Consider the following 16,960-nt stretch of genomic DNA (forward strand, 5'->3'; position numbering starts at 1 on the left):
ACTCCGGTGGAAAATCTATTTTTTTAAATCAACTGGTGCCAGAAAGTTAAACAGATTTGTCAATGAATACAATGTAAAAAGGTAGCGTGCACTCACCGCGGGTAAACAGCTGCAGGCCCGAGGTCCGGGATCACCACGACATAGACGGAGACGGTAAGGGGCGCTCAGAGGCTACGCCGGCTGTTTCGGACGTAGGAACGTCCTTCTTCCGTCCTCCAAGATTTGTCAATGACTTCCATTAAAAAAATCTTTACTCTTCCAGTACTTTTTTAGCAGCTGTATGCTACAGAGGAAATTCTATACGTTTTGAATTTCTTTTTTGTGTTGTCCACAGTGCTCTCTGCTGACACCTGCTGCCCGTGTCAGGAACTGTCCAGAGCAACATAGGTTTGCAATGGGGATTTTCTCCTGCTCTGGACAGTTTCTGATATGGGCAGCAGGTGTCAGCAGAGAGCACTGTGGACAAGACAAAAAAGAAATTCAAAAAGTATAGAATTTCCTCTGTAGCATACAGCTTCTAAAAAGTACTGGAAGGGTAAAGATTTTTTTAATAGAAGTAATTTAGAAATCTGTTTAACTTTCTGGCACCAGTTGATTTAAAAAAAAAAGTTTTCCATTGGAGTACCCCTTTAAGAATGCCTTATTGACACTTGGCACCAGAAGATAACAGCATTTTTCCATGTTATGTGCTGTTTCAAAGGTACCATGGGGGAAAATTCATTAAGACCTGTGCTGAGGAAAAGTTGACCAGTTGCCCATTGCAATCAAATCGCTTCTTGTATTTTCCAGAGGCCTTTTCAAAAATGAAACTGGTCAACTCTTCCTCTGCAAAAACTTTGATGAATCTCCCCCATGTGTCTCCTTGCTCTAATAGTTATCTAAGGCTATGTTTATACACTGTTTTTCAAGCTGTGTTTTCAGCCTTAATTATAGCAATTTTTCTTACAATGTTTTTTCAGCAGTGTTTTTTTTTTTTTTTTTTTTGCCTTTGGTCCCTTATGGGGGAGATTTATCAAAACCTGTTCAGAGGAAAAGTTGCTGAGTTGCCCATAGCAACCAATCAGATCCCTCCTTTCATTTTTCAGAGTCATTTTTAAAAATGAAAGAAGTGATCTGATTGGTTGTTATGGGCAACTCAGCAACTTTCCCTCTGGACAGGTTTTGATAAATCCACCAATGAGCCCAAAATACAGCATAGAAACATAACCTAACAGTGTCATCTATTAATCTGTAAATTGCAGCTGACAGATTTCCCCATAATGGAGGGAGCATTGAAATGTAATGCATCTTCTGTTATCCTCTATCATAAAACCCTGGCAGGAAATTATACCCTGCAATACATACATTTTGTACATTATATAAGCAGTGAGTGAGAAGAAAATAAAATAACTTAAGAAAGTTTTATTTAAAAAAACAAAAAAAAGAGTCCATTAAAATCAAAATTCTCATTGAGATTTGTAATTTTTAACTTTATATTAAAAGGATTCTCCGCTGCCCTCCGGAGCTCCGCTCACAGCGTCCGGAAGTTCATTACTCCGAACGCTGTGTGTGGGCTTCTGTATTCGAGGCTGCCCCCTCGTGACGTCACGCCTGCCCCCTCAATGAAAGTCTATGGGAAGGGGGTGTGACAGCGGTCGCACCCCCTTCCCATAGACTTTCCTTGAGGGGGCGGGCATGGCATCACGAGGGGCCGGCCTCAAACACGGAAGCCCACACAAAGCGTTTGGAGTAATGAACTTCCGGACGCTGCGAGCGGAGCTCCGGAAGGCAGGGCAGTGGAAAACACCTTTAAGTATAAAATGTTGTTATGCCAGAATAGGGGGTATTCCAGTGTTTATAAAATGTTCATATATTATTGGGGCCATAATGAAATTGAAAAAAAGCTCCTTCTATTGAGCTAATGTTCATTTCTCGGAGCAGGACATACCTGCAGGACATACCTGCGCAGCCAATCCCTGGTCACAGGGATGTCCCTTCTTTGGCCAGCTTTCGTCACAGAAGTAGGAAAGAGACAGGAGATTGGGAACTGGAGGGAGCCACATAGGTGCTGCATCTGAATGAGTGGGGGACCAGGGGTGGTTAAGTATAGCATTTTGCTACAGCCCCTGAATACCTAAATGCCTGAATACCCCTTTAACGGCACAGTGAATGTCATGGCACAAAAATCCCTCAAACAATGAAGTATTGTTGTCTTTTTGATTATTCCAATTTAAAAGCTAAATAATTACATATGTGTCATTTCCTGATTAAGGGACAGTTCATAAATTGGGGGGTTTTAATTTATAAATTTAAAACATCAGTACATCAATACTCAATTAACAATTATTATAATAATTCAAGCTCATTTTCTGAATGATATGGGAGGACCAAAATCATGAGCTACATTTTTTTCAGATATTATGGCATACATTGTAAAAGGTGTACGTACTGTACACATGAAAGAACTGAATTTGAAAGTCAATATTATATTTCTGCATTTATATCTGCACTTGCAGAATTGGTGCTTGCAGTGCATACTAAGTTTTCTGAGAAAGTGGTGTTAGAATTACCTCCAGCTCAATACGATTAAATTCATCAAAGCATGCCCAAGCTCCAGACTGTGCCAGACCTTTGAAGAATTTCCCCATGGCTTTATAGTCTAGTCCATCAGAGCAGTTAAAAACAACACACTAAAGAAAAAAAAATAAAGGCCGTTTAAATATTCATAATAACGACATATAGAAGCTATTTGGAAAAATAGAAATTAACAGAATAAAAAGAAATAAACTGAGCATGGTCAAGCCTGTATTCTTTTAATTAAAATAATTTCATATAACATTATGTTTTCACAATGGCCACAGTTGACAACACAGTTAATTAAAAACAATAAAGAGGAAAGCTATACATCTGCAAATGAGACAGCGCTAAACTTAATTAAGGGTAATCAAAAAGACCAAAATAGAGATAAAAATGGAGAGTACAGGAAAAAGTACAGTAGCATCAATTATTTTCATTTAGAAAAGTTCAGCATTATAAATATTACTTGTTCTTTTAATTCAATCTGTGCACAGTTTATTGCTTTCATTTAATAACATGACCAGGGCAGTAAATAGTATTGTCACATAAAAACATAGCTGAAGATAAGAATAGTGATAATACGTGATAAATCAGGCTTTATTATCCCTAGATAATTCTGAAAAAAAGAGAATTGGTGACATCATGATTCTTAAGCTACACATGGAGTGGAAAACAATTTGCCCCCCTTACAGTTTCTGGAAGGGACCCACCACTGAGCCCAAGGCATAACTGTAGAGGGTGCAGAGGGTTATATTCATAACTGGAATCTTGTGCATGCCTTAGATGACCAAAACATTCTTCACCAATATAAGACCAATACCGTGAATCGTTTGAAATTGAGAAGCAATAATACAAACTTTGCATCCAGGTCAAGGAACTCTAAGGCTATGTTCACACGGCAATGTCAAATATCTGTGCGGACATTGAGGGGTATGTATGAAACCATTGCGCCAAATGGTTTAGAACAATATCACTGATTTGAAAGTGTAAGATGTGATTTCAGTTGAAGTCATGCCTTGGTGTGAAATTTGTCAATTGCAACTTTGTTGTTTTGGTGCAATTTTGGGCACAATCATGCTCGTTAAGTCACAAACTTACACCAAGAAAAAAATGACAGAAAAAGTAGCTACAACAATAGGAGGTAGAACATTCAAACACTGACCAACCAAAGTGTGTTACAAATGTTTGTTTATATTCACATCACATCACGTCGGTCCCGGCGCTCATCAACGGCCGGGACCCGCGGCTAATACCACACATCCCCGATCGCAGCAATGTGCGGTATTAACCCTTTAGAAGCGGCGGTCAAAGCTGACCGCCGCTTCTAAAGTGAAAGTGAAACTATCCCGGCTAGTCAGTCGGGCTGTTCGGGACCGCCGCTATGAAATCATGGTGTCCCGAACAGCTTACAGGACACCGGGAGGGCCCTTACCTGCCTCCTCGGTGTCCGATCGACGAAAGACTGCTCCGTGCCTGAGATCCAGGCAGGAGCAGTCAAGCGCCGATAACACTGATCACAGGCGTGTTAATACATGCCAGTGATCAGCATGAGAGATCAGTGTGTGCAGTGTTATAGGTCCCTATGGGACCTATAACACTGCAAAAAAAAGTTAAAAAAAAAGTGTTAATAAAGGTCATTTAACCCCTTCCCTAATAAAAGTTTGAATCACCCCCCTTTTCCCATAAAAAAAATAAAACTGTAAATAAAAAAAAATAAACATATGTGGTATCGCCGCGTGCATAAATGTCCGAACTATAAAAATATTTAATTAATTAAAACGCACGGTCAATGGCGTATGCGCAAAAAAATTCCAAAGTCCCAAAAAGCGTATTTTTGGTCACTTTTTGTACCATTAAAAAATGAATAAAAAGTGATCAAAAAGTTTGATCAAAACAAAAATCAAACCAATAAAAACTTCAGATCACGGCGCAAAAAATTAGTCCTCTTACCGCCATGTACGTGGAAAAATTAAAAAGTTCTAGGGGTCAGAATATGAAATTTTTTTTATTTTTTTTGTAATTTAACACTTTATTGTGATAGTAAAATTTCCAAAATTACAGTATACAATGCAGATATACATAGCAGCACCAGTCAAAAAGACCATATAACCAACTTATACTTGTTTACATCTAAAAAGTATACTAATTCATTATTATCACCATGCCCCCCCTCCCCCCCACCCCACTCCCACCTTCAGGCACAGAGGGAAGGAGAGAAGAAAAGGAAAAAAAATTAAAAAAAATTAAAATAAGAATAAGTTTAAGTCTACCATGCATTCCAGATCTTACTACATTCTCTTCGACCCTTCTTGCTCCTCATCCATCTAAACTCCTTATCTTTCATGATTTTTAACCCTTCCTTCCATTCCTCTACCTACAGTTCTTTCGGGGATATCCAATTCCTCAGTATGGTCAATCTAGCAAAAAACAGAATTCGATGTAACAGACACTCATATTTCTTAGCAGTATAAACTCTATCGTACGAGGTACCTTCACAAGGATTTTAGTTTCTACTTCTTTTATTACAGATTCCCAGAAAACAGATCTTTTCACATGACCAAAAACTATGTAGATAATCCGCTTCTTCCAAACCACATTTGACACACTGTGACGTAGCTTTCACCCCTATCCTATGTAAATGAAGCGCGGAATAGTGGGTCAAGTGTAATATCTTAAATTGCGTAATCTTCTGTTCCATGTTGCGAGAGACCTTGCTTGTATTTTGGGCCATAATATCCCAATCATCCTCTGACACCGTACCCACTATCCAAGACCATTTTTCCTTAATTCTATCAGTCCCCCTTAATCCAATTACATTATTTAATTTCTTATACAAAATTGATATTCCTTTTTTTTAAGTGCTATATTTGAATTAGTGCTTCTATCAAATTGTGTTTCTGTGTTACATACACCTCTTTGTCTATCGTGTTATGGACTGCGTGGCTAACCTGCCAATAATACAGCCAATCACTGTCATTAATATTATACACCCTTTTTATGTGACTAAAGGAAAAAAGTTGTCCTTTATCAAATATTTGATCCAATCGTTTTATACCCTTACTATCCCAAAAACTTGACTCACAATCCACAAGTTCTTTAAGTTTATTGTTACCCCACAAAGGTGTAAACCCAAAACTATTTTCTATATGCAATTCTTCCTTTAATTTTCCCCATACTCTTCTAAATTTGTGCAATAACAGCGTGCCATTTGGACCATTCTCATCGTAATCATCTAATTCCAACACCTCATATATGTTATCTTTCTTCTTATCCACTACAATCTTTTTCAAATATCTAGAATCCCTCCAATTCACGACTCGTGCTAACTGCGCACCCAAAAAATAAACGAAAAAATTGGGCATCCCCAGCCCCCCCCTCTTTCCAGGGGCCATAAAATATCTGTACTTCAAACGAACCCTTTTCCTTCCCCATAGAAGTCTACCAAGTATCACTTCAATCACTTCAATCCTCCGGAACCACCCCTTACCGATCCACATTGGCGAGGCACTAAGAAAGAACAGGATCTGTGGGAGGACCACCATTTTTACTATCGCCATCCTTTCTGACATCGAGAAGGGCATTTTAATCCACACTTCCACTCTCTTCTCTAAACTATTTAATAGAGGGCGTATATTATTACTCACAAACTTATCATTTGTGGCTGCTATTTTCACTCCCAAATAAGGGAAACATTCAGTTTTCTTCAGCACGGACAATTTTCCTACCTTCTCCCCCATATCTTCATCCAGGGGGAGCATATTAGATTTACTCCAATTTATCTCCAGCCCCGATAGAGGGGCAAATACATCAAACAGTTTCATAATCTGGTGTATTTTTTCTTGTGGGTTAGTTACAAAAAGGAGAATATCATCTGCAAATAGTAAAATCTTATTTATTTCTCCGTTTACTCCAAATCCCTCGTAAACATTGTTATCTCTTATCCAAGCCGCTAAGGGTTCAATATAAATAAAAAATAAAAAAGGTGAGAGGGGGCAACCCTGTCTTGTTCCTCTACTTAATTTGAATGGGTAAGAGGGAATTCCATCCACCACTACACTCGCCTCTGGATTAGTGTACAGTAACTGAATATAACTCAATAATTCCAGAATATAACTCAAGAATATGACATTTTTAAATGTATACATTTTCCTGCATGTAGTTATGATTTTTTCCAGAAGTACGACAAAATCAAACCTATATAAGTAGGGTATCATTTTAACCTTATGGACCTACAGAATAATGATAAGGTGTCATTTTTACAGAAATATGCACTGTGTAGAAACGGAAGCCCCCAAAAGTTACAAAATGGCATTTTTTCTTCGATTTTGTCGCACAAATTTTTTTTCTGTTTCACCGTGAATGTTTGGGTAAAATGACTAATGTCACTGTAACGTAGAATTAGTGACGCAAAAAATAAGCCATAATATGGATTTTTAGGTGGAAAATTGAAAGGGTTATGATTTTTAAAAGGTAAGGAGGAAAAAACGAAAGTGCAAAAACTGAAAAACCCTGAGTCCTTAAGGGGTTAAATGCCATGTTTTAATTATTATTATTTTTTTATATGCTTTAGGAACTGTGGTTTATATAACTGTGATTTATTTTTATATGAATTTTTAAACATACAAAAAGGACCTAGCTGTGTAAGATTTACCTTTGTGAACCTAAAGGTCTACTCAAATTCAAAGGTCAGATTTAACACTTTTCAGCTGCTGCCACACAGCCATAAATTTTTGCCTGGAATTCAGGGGCACGAGTCTGCGCCTTTTGTAGGGCTGATCTGGTCATGTCAATATGTTTGAAAATCACTGGCTGTTGGGCCATAATAGGGGGTGTGTGGCCAACAGCTGATTGAAGAAAAGGGCCACATGAATGAGTCAGTAATCTTTTGTGTGGCCATTCCCGCCTGTTGCTTCATCCATGGACACAATCAGGACAAGTTTTTAACTTCTTGATGAAAACAAGAAAGCTTTTGTTTACCACAAGCATTTATCTTTGAATAATAAGAAGGGCATATTAGAAAGCTATATAATATTTTGTTATGCAGTACATAAAAATAAAAGGCAAACGTTACGACCAGAGGAATCAGTTGCAGTGGAAAAGAAGCAGGTTTGAAATCTATCTGAACAAGTACATGTGGGAGCTAGTGAGTGTGTTTTTATCTTGAGGCTATGTTTTTGGGTCTTGCGTTTTTACGCACAAAAAAATTGCCTCTGGCCATTAAAACACGGGGGGGGGGGGGGGGAGTTGATTTATCAAGGCTTGTATGCCTTATTTTTCATGGTTTGGGAAACTGTCACTACAGTTCTTTGAGCCCAGAACAAAGTGAATTCAAAAGGAATAGGCAAAATATTTTATTATGCTATGTTATGATATTATATATTTCGTCTTTATATAACTAACTTTCTACTATTACATAAAATGTTATGTACTTTGAAAAATCTTAATAAAAATTATCTTTAAAAGGAAATATAAAAGAAGGACTTAGGCTAGGTTTCCACTTGTTTTTTTTTTTTTTTTTACAAAAACGCCAATAAAAACAACCATTCTGCCGCATGGCGTTTTTTTTTGTGTGAAATAGGGATTAGCAAATAGGGATTAGCAAAATGCCAAATCCACTTGGTGTTTTTCAGTTTGCCGTTTTTTTTATCCTTTTGGCGTTTTTGGGCTCCTTGGCAGTTTTTAGAAAACGTCCTCTTGTCGAGACTTTGGCATTTTTTCGGGAAAATCTTGGCGTTTTCTTCCCATAGAAGTCTATGCGAGTGAAAAAACGCCAAGAAAAATGCCATGTGGGTTTTAACTTTGGCGTTTTTTCAGGCGTTTTTTATTCTCTTTTGGACTTTAGCGATCCAAAAAGTGATGGAAATACCTTTTTTATTCAAATTTCGTAGGGTACCATTAAAAAATAATAATAAAAAAGATACAGTAGTGATGGAAAAATAGTATTTAACGAAATGTATCTTTTTAATTAATTAAATTAATTAATTTTTAAACAGGGATCAATTTATGTGGGCGGGTAGGGCACTAAAAATGTAGCCGACAATAATAAACATGCAGTGTGTGTGTGTTTTTAACTTTTTTTTAAACTTTTTTCAGGTAGTAATACCATTCACAGCATGGAACACACTGTTACAGTTACCTGTGCCGGGGTCCCTTGCGATCCTCCTGTATAGATGCGGCCGGCTGCTCTTCTATGGTCCCCTGCACTGCCGTATATATATATATATATATATATATATATATATATATATACACCTGTTCATATTTCCCGCAGAGAGCTGTGATTGGCCAGATGGTTCCAGCCAATCACAACTCTGTGGGAAATATGAATATGTGTATATATATGTCAGTGCAGGGGACCATAGAAGAGCGGCCACCCGCATCTATACATTATACAGGAAGATCATAGTGGGTGTCAGCAGTTACACTTGCTGCGATCTGTCTATTAATGCAGATACTACAGCTCCTAGCATGGAGCAGAGTGTGCTCCATGTTGGGAGCAGTAGTACCTGCAGTAAGGTACAGATCACAGCGGATGTCACTCCTTCTGACACCCGCTGTGATCCTCCTGAAGTGACTGTCGGGATCAGCTGTTCTCAAGGCTACAGAGCCGGGAGAACAGCTGATGCTGAGCAGTAGGTATACATTGTATATCTGCTGCCAAGCAAGAACTTACAGTGAGCCTGCAATGTGTATAATGTGTATAAGCCAGCCCAGCAAGGAAAGAGTTAACTTACACTGCTGGACAGTGTAGGTTAACCCTTTGGGCGGTATACACTATATACAGCTATCTATAGATAGCTGTATATAGTGTATACAGAAGATGAAGAAATCTCCTTACCTCCCTCCAGTCCCCGCGGATCAGTGTAGCTCCGCCTCCTAGTGATGACATAATTAGGGGCGGAGCTACATACAGGATCCAGGCTGGTAAGGGTATAAGGCTCTGTTAATATTGTCCGTTTTGGATAATGTGAACAGACCCTTCTGGCAGTGTCTACCAAGACAGAGAGACTCCAGCTGTTGCTAAACTAGTTTTGCACCAATTGGAGGCTCCCTGTTTGGGAAGACATTGCATTATGGGCACTCTCCCCTGCGGAGAGCGCAAAAAATGTCCTAACGTGTTTTTTTGTGGGTTTTTTTCTCCTCATTTCAGATCCGTGTATGCAGAGGATTATGGTGGATTTGATGGATTACGACGGATGAACTAGATTTTTTTTATTTTAGTAAAATGGTTAACGAGGGCTGTGGGGGAGTGTTTTCTAAAATAAAATAATTTTTCCAATGTGTTGTGTTTTTTAAAATTGAATATTCAGGCTTTGTAATGGAGGCTGTCTAATACACGGAATCCATTACTAAGCCGGGGCTTAGCGTTAGCCCCAAAAACAGCTGGCCTTAACCCCCAATTATTACCCAGGTACCCACCGCCACAGGGGTGCAAGGAAGAGCCGGTACCAACAAGCCCGGAGTGTCAAAAGTGGCGCTCCTGGGCCTAGGTGGTAACAGGCTGGCATCATTTTGGCTGAGGAGGGCCAGTAACAATGGTCCTCACCCACCCTGGTAACGTCAGGCTGTTGCTGCTTGGTTGGTATCTGGCTGATACTGAATATATAGGGAACCCTATGCATTTTTTTAAATAAATAAAAAATAAAACGCATAGGGCTCCCCCTATTTTCAGTATCAGCCAGATACTAACCAAGCAGCAACAGCCTGACATTTCCAGGGTGGGCGATGTCCATTGTTACTGGCCCTCCCCAGCCTAAATAATGCCAGCCTGTTTGATGCTCCGGGCCTGATGGTACCAGCTTTTCCCGGCACCCCTGTGGCGGTGGGTATCGGGGTAATAACTGGGGGTTAGCACCAGCTGTTTTTGGGGCTAACGCTAAGCCCCAGCTTAGTAATGAATTCCGTCTATTAGACAGCCTCCATTACTAAACCTGAATATTCAATAAAAAAAAATAAAAAAAAACATTGGAAAAATTATTTTATTTTAAATAACACTTCCCCACAGCCCTGTTAACCATTTTATTAAAATAAAAAAAATCAAGTTAATCCGTCGTAATCCATCGAATCCGCCGTAATCCTCTGCATACACGGATCTGAAACGATAAGAAAAAAAACACAAAAAAATTGGTTAGGAAATTTTTTGCACTCTCTGCAGGGGAGAGCGCCCATAATGCAATGATTACCTAAACAGGGAGCCTCCAATTGGTGCAAAACTACAACTACCAACATGCCCAGACAGCCTGCTGGGAGTTGTAGTTTAGCAACAGCTGGAGTCTCCCTGTCATGGTAGACACTGGCAGAAGGGTCTGTTTACATTATCCAAAACGGACAATGTGAACAGAGCTTCAGACTTACTAGCCTGGATCCCATCTGTAGCCCCGCCCCTAATGATGTCATCACTAGGGGCGGAGCTACACAGACCCACGGTGACAGAAACGAGGGAGGTAAGTGGACCTCCTGTTCTGTATACACTATATGCAGCTATCTATAGATAGCTGTATATAGTGTATACCGCCCAAAGGGGCTACAGGAGCAGGGAGTCCTGTCAGTCTGGTGGCAGGATTCCCGGCTCCTGTATAGTATACACGGGTACACTATACACCCCTGTATACTATACGGCCAGGGGAGGTGAATAGAGATGCTTTACATCCCTCCTTACACTCTGTGGACCGAGCGCTCAGCATCCGACCCACAGAGTGGTACCCTGAAGACAGTGAAAAAACTGCAACAGGGTACAAAATTGGCTGTTTCCACACACCAGGGAAAACGCCAAAAAAAACACCAGAAAAACTGCCAAAACGCAGGAAAAACCTATGGCAGTTTTTCTAGCATTTTTGCTGGCGTTTTTTTAGGTGTACAAAAAAAAATTAATAAAACAAGTGACTAGCCTTATACTTCTCCTTCCTATTGGATCCAAAAACTGCAGTGGTAGTTTAACAAAAAAAAAACTGCATGTGTGATGGCAGCCTTAAGGCTAGGTTTCCACTTTTTTTGTTGTTTGTTGTTGCTAAAATGCCAATAAAAACGGCCATTCTGTCTCATGGTGTTTTTTTATTTTGTGAAAAAACACTGTGGCCAGATGTTAGCTGCAAGTCAATAGGGAACTGCAAAATGCCATATCCACTTGGCGAATTTCCACTTCAGTGTTTGTTTTTTTTTATCCTTTTGGCGTTTTAAAGCTATCCTTGATATTTTTTAAAAAATGACCTCTTGTTGAGAATTGGGATTTTTTGGGGGGAAAATCTTAGCATTTTCTTCCCATAGAAGTCTATGGGAGTGAAGAAATGCCAAGAAAAATGTCATGTGGGTTTTAACTATGGCATTTTTGCAGGCAGTTGCTATTCTTTTTTTGGACTTTAGTGATCCAAAAAAGGATTGGAGATACCTTTTTAATTAAAATTTCATAGGGTACCATTAAAAAAAAGATACAATAGTGATGGAAAAAAATTGTATATAATTAAATTTATATACATTTTTAAAAAGAGATCAATTTGTGTATGCGGGCAGGGAACTAAAAATGTAGCCAACAATAATAAAAATTTAGAAAGGGGCCATTTAAATGTAAAAATTATATATTTTTTTAAAAATTAATTTAGTTAAACTTTTTATTAGTAATGTATTTTAATAATGTGTGTGTTTAACTTTTTTTTAATTTTTTTTCCATTTTTTTTTTCATTTTTAAGTAGTACTACTACTCCCAGCATGGAACAGACTGTTCCATGATTGGTGTAGTAGTACCTGTACTAATAGACAGATCTCCCTGGATGTCACTTCTGACACCCGTTGCGATCCTTCTATATAATGTATAGAAGCGGGCGGCACTGGTGCTCTTCTCCGCTATCTTGCACTATGTTCTGCGATGTGAAGTTATTGACATTACAGATTCATATTTTCCAAAGAGAGCAGTGATTGGACAGATGGTTCCAGCCAATAAAAATTGGTATAATAATAATAGGTATATATACGGCAGTGCAGGGGACCATAGGAGAGTGCCGCCCGCCTGTGTCGCCCACATCTATACATTATACAGAAGGATCGCAGCGGGTGTCAGGAGTGACACCCGCTGTGATATTTCCTTTACTGCAGGTACTACAGCTCCCAACGTGGAGCACACTCTGCTTCATGCTGGGAGCTGTAATACCGGCATTAATAAACAGATCGCAACAGGTGTCACAAGTGACACTTGCTGTCTATTAATGCAGGTACCACAGCTCCCAGCATGGGGCAGAGTGTGCTCTATGTTGGGAGCAGTAATACCTGCAGTTAAGGACAGATCACAGCGGGTCTCACTCCTGACACCCGATGTGATTGTCCTATCTATTGAAGAGATGCGGAGCGGCTTTCTCCTGCACTCACATCTCTGCACTATGCTCCGGCCAATCAATGATGTGAATAGAGCGGGGGGTCAATTGAATGAGTGATGTGAATTCTATTCACATCACTGGCTGGCCGGAGTATAGTGCAGAGATGCGAGCGCAGGATAAAGCCACTCCACATATCTGCAATAGATAGGACTGTTCCATGCTGGGAGTAGTAGTACTACCTAAAAAATGTAAAAAATAGAGAGAAAAAAGTGAAACACACACTTTATTAAATACATTATTTAAATACATATATAAAAATATATTATTTTTACATTTAAATGGCCTCTACATTTTTATTATTGTCATCAACATTTTTAGGTCCATGCCCGCCCACATAAATTGGTCCCCTTTTAACCCCTTAAGGACCAAGCATTTTTCAGTTTTTTCCTCCTTACAGTTTAAAAATCAGAACCCTTTCAATTTTGAACCTAAAAATCCATATGATGGCTTTTTTTTGTGCGCCACCAATTCTACTTTATAATGACATCAGTCATTTTACCCGAAACTGTACAGCGAAATGGGAAAAAAAAAATCACTGTGCAACAAAATTGAAGAAAAAATGCCATTTTGTAAATTTTTTGAACTTTCGCTTCTACGCAGTACATTTTTCGGTAAAAATGACACCTTATCTTTATTCTGTAGGTCCATACAATTAAAATTATACCCTATTTATATAGGTTTGATTTTGTTGTACATCTGGCAAAAATCATAACTACATGCACGGAAATTAATACATTTAAAATTGTCCTCTTCTGACCCCTATAGCTTTTTTATTTATGAAAGGGGCAGTAGAAGGGCTCATTTTTTGCATCATGATCTGATGTTTTGATCAGACTTTTTGATCTCTTTTTATTCAATTCTTTATGGTATAAAAAATTACCAAAAATACGCTATTTTGTACTTTGGAATTTAATTAATGATAATTAATGATATGTTTTTATGGTTCGGACATTTACGCACGCGACAATACCACATGTTTGTTTTTATTTTCACACTTTTTTTAAATGGGAAAAGGGGGGTGATTCTGATTTTTATTAGGGAAGGGGTTAAATCGCATTTTAGTCTTGGAGCAATCAAACGCCGATTGGACAGCCAGGAAGAAGGTAAGATACCTCTCGCTGTCCTCTCAGCTGTTCGGGATGCTGCGATTTCACCGCTGCGGTCCCGAACAGCTCCGCTGAGCTAACCGGCAGTGTATTCTCCCAACTTTGATCGAGACGTCTAAAAGGTTAATACCGGACATCAGCCCGATCGGCGATGTCCGGTATTAGCTGTGCATCCTGGTTGCTAACCGGGACCCCATAGATACGAAGCTTCACAGATTGGGAACTGGCCATGTACGAAAATATACGTCCGTGGTTGTTAAGGTGTTAAAAATTACTTGTTAAGGTGTTAAAAATAAATTTTGTCCCAAAAAATAAACATTTCATGAAAAAAAAATTCTATCCCTACTTCCTCTTTTTTTTTTTGAAAAAAAAAAAAAAAAAAAAAAAACGCCAATGGGGCCAAAAATGCAGTTTCCACTCAAAGGCAAAAACACCAGAAAAATTGCAAAAAAAACGCAGGGAAAATCAGTGGCAGTTTTTCTGTCAGCTTTTTGTAAAACGCCAGGAAAAAAAAAACTTAGTGGAAACCTTAGGTTTTCAGACAGTTTTTTGTTTTTTTTTCCTGGCGTTTTTGGAATACTGTCACTGCAGTTTTTGAGCCAAAGCCAGAAGTGTGTTCAAAATGCATAGAAAATATAAAAGAAGGACTAGGTTTCCACTAAATAAAATAAAAACACCCATTCTGCCGCATGGTGTTTTTTTTTTGGGAAAAACACTGCAGCCAGATGTTAGCTGCAAGTCAATAGTTAACTGCAAAATGACATATCCACTTGGCGTTTTTCAGTTTGGCGTTTTTTTTTTATCCTTTTGGCGTTTTTGGGCTCCGTGGCTGTTTTTAAAAAATGACCTCTTGTTGAGACTTTGGTGTTTTTTTGGGAAAATCTTGGCGTTTTCCTCCCATAGAAGTCTGTGGGAGTGAAAAAACGCCAAGAAAAACGCCATGTGGGTTTTAACTTTGGCGTTTTTGCAGGTGGTTTTTATTCTTTTTTGGACTTTAGCGATCCAAAAAATTGATGGAGATACCTTTTTTTTATAAAAATTTCGTATGGTACCATTAAACAAAATTATAAAAAAAAAAAAAGATACAGTAGTGATGGAAAAAATTGTACTTAACAAAATGTATCTTTTTTTCTAACAAAATTTTGATTCATTTTTAAACAGGGATCAATTTATGTGGGCGGGCAGGGCACTAAAAATGTAGCCGACAATAATAAAAATGTAGTGTGTGTGTGTGTTTAAATTTTTTTTTTTTTAGGTAGTAACTACTACTCCCAGCATAGAACACAATGTTCCATGATGGGAGTAGTAGTACCTGTACTAATTGACAGATCGCCCCGGGTCTGTTGCGATCCTCCTGTATAATGTATAGATGCGGCCGCGGCTCTTCTACGGTCCCGTGCACTGCTGTATATATACACACATTCATATTTCCCGCAGAGAGCTGTGATTGGCCAGATGGTTCCAACTGTGGGAAATATGAATAGGTGTATATATATATTAGATAAAGAAATTGGGGCTCAAAGGTCTGTGAATATTTGATATAAAATGTATATATTTGTAAAATTGATTTATTAGTGTACAATTGATAGAAAAAATTATATTAATAAATAGTAAATATTATAGTGGTCTGTGACCTACAGGGCCCTTGTAGGTCAGCTAGACTACAGATAGTGTAAGATAAAATCAGTGTATATGTAATGGAATAAAACAATAGAAAAACAACAATAATATATATGCAATGGTATAAATTAGTATAAAGTGTCCACAATAATACAAGTGACTTCAGAATTGTACTCCTGGTATAATTAATTGTAGTCCGAGTGAACACACTCTTCTCTCATTGCATTTAATAAATATTAGTGCAGATTCTGACAAATACTGATATACTGTAATCCAAGTGTGGATATAGATCAGCAAAGTACTCTCTTTTTATATGCAGAGCGCAACAGCACAAGTTGCAATTGTATCCAACTTATAGTAGTTTGTATCAACTTTCAAGGTAAGTGTAAACTGAACTTTCATTCCTGCAAAAATCTATCCTGGCTCCTAGGCAGAGAGCCTGCTGCAGGAGACTCAGCCGCCTCACAGTGTAGCAGCGGTAAGTGTAATAGACAGTCACGGATCAATGTACAAATGTTTAAGATAGAGTTTGTACCTTGATTAGATGTGTGCTGGTCTTGGTGCGATCCCGGCTCTAGCACAGAGGGCCCACTCCTGGAGACTCGGCCATCTCCAATTTGGCAGAGATGGTAGTGGGCTCCTTTTGTGTGGACTACAGCTGTTCTGTAGGTAACGACCAAGCTGTGTCCTCATGATAGGTGCTACGTGCCCGTCCAATGAAGGAAACAGGAGTAGTGATGATCGTTGGTACATTGTCTATGAGAGGTAAAATTGGGTATTGTGGCACTTGTAGTGGTAGTTAAGGTTGGACTGGGCTTTTAGCTGCTGAAGAAAGGTCCTAAGGAGGACCTGAAACACGTCCAGCCTTAACTACCACTACAAGTGCCACAATACCCAATTTTACCTCTCATAGACAAAGTACCAACGATCATCACCCATAATGCAGACGGGAGCCAGCTACAGACAGGAGCCATGCTGGTTAATGTGAAGCTCTGTTCACATTGTACATTTTGTATAATGTGAACAGACCCTACTGCCAGTGTCTTCCCAGATAGGGAGACTTCAGCTGTTGCTAAACTACAACTCCCAGCATGTCCAGACAGCCAAAGGCTGTCTGGGCATGCTGGGTGTTGTAGTTTTGAAACAATTGTAGGCTCCCTGTTTTGGAAGACACTGGCAGTAGGTTCTATTCACATTATAAAAAACGTACAATGTGAACAGAGCTTCACATTAACCAACCTGGCTCCTGTCTGTAGCTGGCTCCCGTCTGCATTATGGGTGCTCTTCCCAGCGGGCAGCGATAAATGTTCTAAC

At 38.9% G+C, this 16,960-nt stretch overlaps 1 protein-coding gene across 1 annotated transcript in view; it reads right to left on the reverse strand.

The window, feature by feature from the left end:
- The window catches only part of LOC130369339 (dynein axonemal heavy chain 3-like), a 919,716-nt gene that overhangs the window by 813,639 nt on the left and 89,117 nt on the right, over positions 1-16,960 (reverse strand). Inside the window, exon 6 of the mRNA XM_056574479.1 lies at positions 2,550-2,669. Coding sequence (XP_056430454.1) covers positions 2,550-2,669 — 120 coding nt within the window. The remainder of the gene's footprint in view (positions 1-2,549; positions 2,670-16,960) is intronic.

The sequence above is a fragment of the Hyla sarda genome, chromosome 4 (genome assembly GCF_029499605.1).
Source record: "Hyla sarda isolate aHylSar1 chromosome 4, aHylSar1.hap1, whole genome shotgun sequence".
Classification (NCBI taxonomy): Eukaryota; Metazoa; Chordata; class Amphibia; order Anura; family Hylidae; genus Hyla; species Hyla sarda.